At 37.0% G+C, this 9,773-nt stretch overlaps 1 protein-coding gene across 6 annotated transcripts in view; it reads right to left on the minus strand.

The window, feature by feature from the left end:
- Window positions 1-9,773, minus strand: part of TCF12 (transcription factor 12) — a 180,098-nt gene that overhangs the window by 106,490 nt on the left and 63,835 nt on the right. For all 6 annotated transcript variants that reach the window (XM_085303359.1, XM_085303358.1, XM_085303357.1 and 3 more), the window contains exon 4: window positions 8,645-8,747. In XM_085303359.1, coding sequence (XP_085159485.1) covers window positions 8,645-8,747 — 103 coding nt within the window. The remainder of the gene's footprint in view (window positions 1-8,644; window positions 8,748-9,773) is intronic.

Here is a 9,773-nt window from a genome sequence, read left to right on the forward strand (position 1 = left end):
CTCTCAGAGCAATCAGCAGTAGTAATTCATGAAAATAGTAATGTTAGAAGTCTGACAGCTCCACACAGCTAAAAAATAAAGTTACATCTATTATGCGTTAGCTTGTTTAATGCAATCTTTTCTGCTTCCCTTTGTGAGATATCTGGGTATCTACAGAAACTCAAGTTTCCACCTGCAACAAATATTTGACATATAAAATTTAGTCACTAAAGAAAACTACTAACAACTTTAAATCATTAAAGCCAATACTAGAATACTCCAGATCACAAAAGCCACTTGCTCTAGTATGAGTAGCCTAGTTACAAGATTTTGGTTGATCAGTTCAGAATTTAATTAGTGGACACAGGCTGCTGAATTTACTAWGGAAAAGGGCTGCTACAGGCTACAGTTACATGAATACAGGAATGAAAAAAATTAATAGAATGAAACAGAGATTAAGCAAATGATTTTTTATGCACCTGCTGATGAACAAACATCTTTATTGCAAGAGACGGACATGCCATGAAATATTACAAAATTATCTTTTAATTACCAGTGAGCTTTCTACAGTCTCCTATTTGAAGAAGAAGATAATAGTTATTATGTAGATCCCTAAGCAACTGCCTAATGGGGAGGTTGCATCCCAGAGTGAGAAAGAATCATCCCCTCCTCCCTTGTCCCTAGGAAAGAGCTTGGTGCCTTCAGACAGACTGAAATTTAAAATCCCACAGCTTCACCCAGCTGATCCCATGCACTGAACACATCTACAAGTGCCCAGGGATGGCACGAACCACGGGAGAGAAATATGCCCTTTCAGCATYTCATGCACTGGTGAGCCTTCTAACAGATAAACATACCCTACAGCAGCTAAACTGACACGTACAACATAGAGGAAACGCAAGACTTAAAAATTTCAGATCACTGCTTAGTCCTCTTTTTAGAGTCTGCGTTACACTGTGAATAAATCAACACTCGCTTAAATGTATCAGGCTGCATTAACCAAAAGCAATCTTTTCAGTACAAGTTTGTATCAGAATTAAAGTATGTCACAAATTCAGAAGCCACCCTGACTCACATATTTAAATTCCCAGCCTGGCAATTCAGAAGTACTCAGTACTGCAAACATTCTGGTTTTAGATGCAAGTGAAACTTATTTGAAGACGACATATCATCTTCCTCCAGCGCAGTGAAGACAAGGTCACTATAAAACCCTTTTTGTCTCCTGTTAGCAATACAGTAAAGGTAATGCTGTTTCCCACGGATAACCAGAACTGCTCTCACGGGACAGGCTGTAGATTTGCTGGAACTCCTATGGGGCCTGTAAAGGCACCTGTAGCACAGGTGACAGCTACTGAAATGATACCACCAGCTTATTCCTGATGCAGCAGTAAATCATATAGTTGGAAGGGTTTTCAAGGACAGACGTCACCTTCTTACTTGCCAAGGCCAAGTTTTAAAACGACTCCAGTACTGATTCAGAGCTTACAGAATYGTCTAAGCTTCCGCTGCATTGACTGTCCTCCGTAAGAGCAGCTCTGTGCAGCCGCGGGGCGCGCGGGCACATCCAGGGGCTCGCCGAGCGGGAGCCGGGGCAGGCGGACGGCCCCGCGCCTGCTCGCTCCTCCGCCGGCTCCACGCGCGGCGGCCCAGCCCGGCGGGGCTCGCCGGAGCCCACCTGCGCCGCCCCCGAGGCGCCGGAGCGGCTTGGCGCCTGCCCTGCAAAGGGCACCCGGCCGCCCTCACCTCCCCGCAAAGCCCGGAGGTACTGCTGCAGTTAAAGAAACACCAGGAAAGCTGTTTGATTGAAACATTACTGTAAACAGAAGGGAAAACTACGCTTAACACACTCTTGTGTGCAAAAACCTAAGGGTAAAAATGCCCTGCACTTAGCACTGTCACTAAATGACTGTGTAATTTAATTTCCCAGAAACCCATTAGCTTTCACAAAAGGAAAATGAAGAACAGATGAGAGCAACTCTTTGGTGTGAGMTGAATTTATTTAATATAATACCTGAGGGGGGGGAAAAAAAGTCTGAAACTGTACCAACAGATAGAAAACATTGCAACTCGATGAAGCATCAGACTGCAGAGAGGCTGCTCTGAGCTGGCAATAAAYAGAAGGTCAAACCTGAGGTTTTACACTCGGACTTACCACGATCCACTTCTGCCCAATATTCAATGTAYGAGCCCAAACCTAACAAGATTTAAAATAAATCCTGGAACAAATAAGATATACACACACTTACAACATTTAAAAAGAGGGGAAGAAAAAGGATCACTTGAACAATTTAGAATATTTCACCTCAAGTTACTTATGGAGATTTTAAGTAATTGCATAAGAACCAAATGAAATATTTAATCTGGAAAAAAGGAAGAATTCATTGAAATTTAACTTAAAACATTAATCTGGGGTCAAAGTGTTCATTATAAACAACAATGTACTTCAAAGTTAACAAGGGATTCAAGCAATCTATAATACTCTATTAAAAYCCTGTCAATCAAGCAAATAACTACAATGATGTATCATAATTTAAAAGGAAAACTAAACCAAAACAAGTCTTCCATTCAYCAAATTCACTATATTTAAAAATTTGGACAAAACACAATTTTTCAAAAACATAAGTATATCTAAAACAATAAAATCTGAGGCTATATCAGGAAGAAGYAATGCCAATGTTTACTCTGGAAAAAAGAAGCTGTAATAGATTGCAGATAGATGGATCAATACAGAAAGACTTGCAAATTTTGTTTACAATTTTCTACTTCTAAAGAAGCTGAGGATATACAAGTCATGAAGACAAATATTTTCAGTCATGGTATTTTCAAGGATAAATAATCAAAACAATAAGTGATCTAATAAAAAGTAAAGGTAGCTTTATGAAACTGCTTGATGCCCRTTCCTGTGAGGTGAGGTTCAGGAAAACTTCTCCAACACCGTAAGTTTATGCCCCACTGACTTGGGGTGTACTTGTGCCTTAGAGCAAATGACTTGTACTCTTAGTTATTGTAACCATGGATCATCTGGTCACATTTGCATCTTTCCTATCACAAGAAGTTTTTCTAGCCTTTTAGCCTACAATCATGTTTGACAGATAATTATGCACTGCAAGAAGCTTGTTASCTATCCTTTTACAATGTTCTTTCAACTTACTGCCCTACTCTGGTAAAATACGATGAATTGAAATACTTGTCATAATCTTTATCATGCCTATATTTTGTAATTCTCTTCTGTTAACATTTGCCTCTTCCTTCCTAATGAACTCTCTGAAGGATATAAAATATTCTCTTCCCACCCTTCTCCAAGTTAATACTGATGTAACTGTGTATAAATTATTTCAAATCAGTCTCGTCATTATTCCCATCTCTGCAGATCATTTCCATTGTGATGCCTATTTTATTCCATGTTTTAAATCAGTAATGACTAGAGAAGATAATTCAAAGAAATCTAACCTTTATTTTGGACAACTACAAGGTCTGCCAAACTTGCTACTTGCATCTGCCTTCTCCCTTCCTAAAATGCAATTAAAACAGGATTCCTAGCAGAAAATATAATGGCACAATTTTAATGGTTACCATTTTAATAATTATGTACCCTTGTTGGCTTCCTATTATTGCCTTTACCATCATAAAGTTATTTGGTTAAGGGCTGTCTTGATTTCAAAATTCTTTTCCTCAAGTGATACTGGGGAGCAGGGGGGTATTTTCTTGAAGATTAATTAGATTATTAATTRAGAAATAGTTTAGATGCATAAGTTTTTAGTTTTATTTTTAAAGTCCAAAATCTCCTCCTTTAACTGAAAACAAACAATTTTCCCAAATTATGCTTTAAAAGGCTTAAACCCGCTCAAACACAATAGCAATACTGGAAAGCTTACAGAGATTTTAACTATTTKCCATATTTACCTCAAAAATACTAAAGCTCATCTTTAAAAATCTTGTCATTCTACCCAAGTCACTGGGTAGTGTGTTTAGGTATAARCCAGACATCATATTTTACAATAAAAACTAGAAATAGTATTTTCACTGATTTAAAAGAAGCASGGACAGAAGCACAGCCACACATACAAACATAAAGAATGAGGCAAAAGTCCATTAAGTGAACTGGAACTCTAAAAATCAGAAGGCATCCAAACCCAGATATTAATCACTCAGATAAATAATCCACAAAATGACCCCTAATTTCACAGTAACTCAAAGAGCTACCTTTGAGATCTTCATGGATTTTGGCATCAACTCATCAAGCACCTCTACTCCTTCCACCCTTAGCTTYGTAAGGTATTTTCTGCTAATAATTACTTACTAACCACCTGCAACATTGGAACAACAGTTAAACACTAATAAATGGTAAAATAAAGGGTACACATATATAATTCACTTGCAAGGCCTAACTGTATTGGCAGGCCTGATGGCAAACCACTTSAGCCACTCAAGTGCATCAAGTACAATCAACAGTTAAAGGCAGTTGCACTGCGAAACACCCAAATGCATTATTCTGTTTTCAATAGATACCACCACGTTTGGTTCTTTCCTACACTTATTTCAATCAAGACAAGAGTCAGGTTTAGCCTTTATGTTCACAGTACTGAACAGTCATGCTACAGAAACAAGAAACTATGCTTTGGTTAACAGTGTGGACTGTTTCTAGAGCCAGTTACCGTTACAAGCTTCTGCTCCCTTCCTCATCAGTACTGACTGCTGTTTACATTTGTCTTAATTTCCATTCATTGTCRCCTCCTCCATACTCTCCTCTTAAGGCTCATAATGGTTATAATTAAATATTATGACCGTACTACCCTGAAGCAGCAGTGAGCTCGTTAGCGGGAGGAGCACGTTCACCAGGTCAGGAGGATACTAAACACGCACATATGTTTTAATGTCAGCAGATGAGAAGGAACAAACTGGTAGCACAACCTTATAGTTGTGAGTAGGTGAGGTCAGAGAAACTGAAGTGATTTAAAATGCTCCGCATGTGCCATTCCCACACATCCAGAGTTTCCGATTACGACAGTTTCCAGTTCTCTGTTGACAGGTCCTAGAGCCCTGCGGCTAGCCGGGAAGCACCATCGGCTCTAAAACTGAACCTAATCAAACCAAAAAGCAAGTAGTTTAAAAAAGAGAAAAGACGACCGTATACTTGCAAACATTACCTCTACTTTAAGGGCTCAATCTCAGCATAGCAAGCTTACATTTAATGATCATCTTTTCACTGACTACAGACTATGTTAATGATGTGCAAGCCTGCGAACAGCACCGCCTGCAGAAAGCCAGCACGGGCCACCCTACCTAAGCGCCTGTGCACATCCTTTCTTCCACGTTGTGCCCCCACGGCGCCCTGCCATGAAGTCACCCCCTGGAACCGAAAGGGCCAAGACGCCCGTAAGCTGCGTTCGGGAGCGAGGGGTTCCCCGCGGTCCCGCTGAGCACAAACAGAACAGCTCAGCGGGCTCGAGCTCAGGGAACAGGAAGACGGAAGATGTGATACGACACACTTCCACGCGCCCCAGCAAAACCCGACCTCGACGTGCAAATGCGCAGTATCATAAAGCAGCATAATTACTGAGAAAGAACTTCGTAACCTCGTGAAGAGTTTTCTGGGATGTAATTAAAACAGAAGGTGTTGAATAAGCAAAGATGATTAAACCTAAATGGAGGTACGTTACAGCCAATATATCTGAGACCAATTTTGAAATATCTGTATGGATAGTAACACCTTATGCTGGTGCCAAGAGGATTCAGTGGTTTTACTTAAAATACAAGCAATGATCGGTCTTTTTTTATACTAACCAATCAACAGGATAATTCTGGAATCCATTAGTGAAGAACACTAACCAATCCAACATAATAGCTTTACTTCCCCTGCAAAACACTTCAAAAATATCTAAATGAATATGGAAATGCGTCTTTCTGTGGCAAATTGTTCATTATTGAATGATTATCAACTCTTGTTAGACAAAATTTCTCTCTTTTGCAACGTACAAGATCATTAAAATATTTGAGAGCTCCATCATGAAAGACAGTGGCACTTTATAATCCATATCTCTTCAGGCAAATATGCTTAYGGCTGAACATAATACACAAAATAACAACATCCCCTTGACACACAATTCTTTTTTTTTAATGGTGCTCTTAAGTGTTGACAGCAGTGATGAAATACGCTGTTGTTTTTTTCTTTTTTTTTTAATGGTTTTTAACTATTTCAGAGATGTATTTCAGTCATGATAAGTTTGAGAAGGAACATGTTTCTTCAATCCTCAACATGCAACCCCACGCGCTCTATCACACCTGTTAGCCTACTGAGGTATTTCTTATAAGCTTGACAAGTTTATGTTCTCAGACATCATCCTTTCAGCCTCAGAAGACTGTAACAACTCAATCAATGCCTTAAATACTATCAACAGTAACAAAGAAAATGAGTGTTTCCATTCTACTAATGGGAAAGCTTCTATAACACAAAAGGAGCAAACTCACTGTGCAATTCTTTGTTAGAAGAAAAAAACAAAACAAAACAAACAAAAAAAAAAAACACCGCACAAACCACCAACAACCCTAGGAGAAAACTTTTTTCTCACTAATGAGACAAAGCTCGGTAAACATAGATACTGCTACTACATAGGAAAGTACTTATTGCTTTTACGCAGCTTTCCTTATTCCCCTCTCCAACTTTCAACATCAACTTAAGATATACTCTGAAAATTCATGATATGCAAATATGATATATGGAGCTGTATTCTATACTGTAGCACAAGCAAAGTGAACATATTTTTTTGTTATGACAAACCAAAAACCACAGGTGGAATATTTTTTAAAAACATAATTTAAAATTTTGGGGTGTACTTTTCTGAGATATRTACTGAAAGCTTTCTGTAATTCTTTCCTGCATATAGAAATAAAGTACTATTACTGCAGCAGAAACAAAATCTGTGAGAACTGTTAACCACAAAGCATTGCAAAAATATTCTATTCCAAAGCTGCTTTGGGCAAACGATTAACATTCATTTCTTGCATTCATTAATTCTCTCTACAAAACAATCTCAATGTAGACTTCTCCATAAATCTGTACTAATGATGTAATTCTATTACATTTAAGGGAATCACCTACTAATCTCCTCAATAAAATTGAAAAATAAGAAGATACAGTAGCACTAATAATTTTTGTTGTATATTTAAAGGCATATATTGTTTAGCAATTGGATAATTCATACCATGAGCAAATAGTTTGTCCTTCATAATGCAAATCACAAATCAAATTTTGCTAATATTTTTGTAAAGTAAAGCCAGTATCAGCTATAAAGCCCAGAGCCATTCCATACATGCCACCGATCAAAATATTTGACAGACAGTTGAAATTACTTATATTTTTGGTCTTCAGTATTAAAAAAAAAAAATAATAATAAAATAAAAATAATTTGAAATGGTGTTGGAGTGAAGGTCTACTCTGCTTTATCACAGTACCTAAGAAAAGTCATACTACTAACTTCACTGTCTTCAGGTATAAGTATCATTCACCTGTACTAACATGTACTCTCTTCTTAACATAGACTATAGTCATTTTGAAATTACAGGACTATATTGGTAGGTTCATATATGAAGATTTAAACGAAATACTGGTTTCAGCACTAGCTGCACTATATCTGCCTTTATGCTGCAGAGAAAATTAAGCAGTAAACAAAGACTAAGCAAATTATAAAGATTTCCAGAAGAAATTGCAAACCACCAGGATCTGGATTTAGGTAATCCACTTAGATTACCATGGCTATGTCTTAGAAGGACAATACTGAGATCACAAAATAGGTCATGTCTACAACAAGCAGAATACATAAGTGAAACAATGTCAACTTCACAATTCAAAGCCATCCCTAAGTTTAAAGGTCATATTTTATTATATAATTTCTAAGACCATGTTTTGTCAAACAACAAATGCTTTGCAATTAACGTTTTTAGGCCACAAAAGAGAGTACACAGGAGAACAGTAATGGACAATGCCAATACATTAACACATTTCTAGCAATAGGAGGGGTCAAGACTAAGTCCACAATATCATGCACTTTTTTTTTTCAGATGTAATTTTCAAAAAGCAGAAAATGTTGGACACCCACATGCCTAGAAGCAATGGCAACTTTTGCCTAGTGAAGATACTTGCTTCTGTTTCTTACAATGACAGTATTCCAAGATAGCAAATAATAAAGAAATAAGAAAATAAGAAAATAAGCTTGAAAACAGTAGGCAAAATATTTAATAATTAACTAAAGTCTAAAATATATTGGTAGTTTATGGATCTCAAACATTTGAAAGGTTTTTTCTGTTTTTTTTTTTTTTTAAGTGGGCAAACTAGAAATTGTTATATATATCTTCTCAGGTTTAAGTTCAGGAATAGATAGCTTTGAAAAGCATATAGGATTTTTTTTGAAGAGAAATGAAAAATCAAATTAAAATAAAATTAAAAAAACGAAAAACCCCACAACTCTAAGAAACACGGATAACAGCATTTATGAAAAAATTTACTCAGTTGCTCATCCTATAAAATTTCAATAGCAAAGTCAGTGTTGCTATGAGAAAGAGTAACTTCCAGATGCTTGACATGTCAGGCCTAGACAAGGGGATGAAAAATGTCTCTTTCTGACCAAAGAGGCTTTGAGGGGATGCTCGTAAAGAATTACCTACTTACCCATCAGATTTGAGTTCATGAAAGGTGTCGGGGACAATCCTTCATGGGGCCCTAATCGACTGTCATTCAAGTGATCACTGTAATGAGGACTGTCTGCAAAACCCTAGAGAAAAAAAGACCAGAGTATTAAACAGATTATTTGGCAGCCCTACTAATTGAGTGTAATGACACTTCTCTAATTAAATGCACAGAGTCTCAATTGGTCATTCATCATGRAAGTTGTCTTTCAGGTCTATCTCCCAGAAATTACATTCTACCGCCTTTTTACTTTCTCTCTCCCATCTAAAATATAACACACCATTTTAAAAAATAACCTGCGTCCTCAAACAATAATTCTAAAAATTAATTAAAACTGAGATATTTGAACTTTTAGTGTAAAGTCACTAATCACTGTCAGAAAAAATTAGGTTGAAGAAGTCACATCTGAAATTTTTTTCCTAAAGTTTGTCTGGATTAACAACATTGCAACAGTATAAAGGTCAGAAAATCATCGACATTAGGAAAAAAAATAAATTAGTGCAAACGAGAAGTTCCATTTCCACTTGAAGATTGCTATTCATGTTGCAGATCAGTAGGTGTTTTGACAGTCACAATACTGAACAGCATTTTGTTCACTGACAAAAGCTTTTACTTCCTACTACTGATTAAGTGGAAAAAAAAAGTTGCCACTTGATTTTCAAACAAGCATTCAAACTGAAATATAATTTTGTACCCTTTTAACAGTGGCATAAGCCAACTTAAGGCACTTGGAATGACTCTTGTGTAGTAAGAAAACACTGGCTTATTGCAAGCTTGCTCTGAAGGCATCCAGATGGAAAACATGCAACAGAAGCCCTAGGATGCCCATATTTCATTAAATCAGTTACTTAAAATTTTATTTTGTATAGTTCAAATTGTTTCCAGCTTTTCTTCAGTAAAAGTATGAATATGGTATTTGCCACTCAGACTGATCAGATGTTCAGTAATTTACACTTTATCAAAGCATAAGCGAGACTTGGTGCTCAAAATCCCAACTCCTTCATAACCAAAGGATTTTGAGCAGAATTGGTAAGACTTAGCTTACCATGCGTGGTAACTCGTCTATTTAAGCCTCTTTAAACCAAAAGCTACAAAAAAAAAACAAAAAAAA

Source organism: Rhea americana, unplaced genomic scaffold (genome assembly GCF_003343005.1).
Source record: "Rhea americana isolate MKP2758 unplaced genomic scaffold, rheAme1 scaffold_2, whole genome shotgun sequence".
Taxonomy (NCBI): Eukaryota; Metazoa; Chordata; class Aves; order Rheiformes; family Rheidae; genus Rhea; species Rhea americana.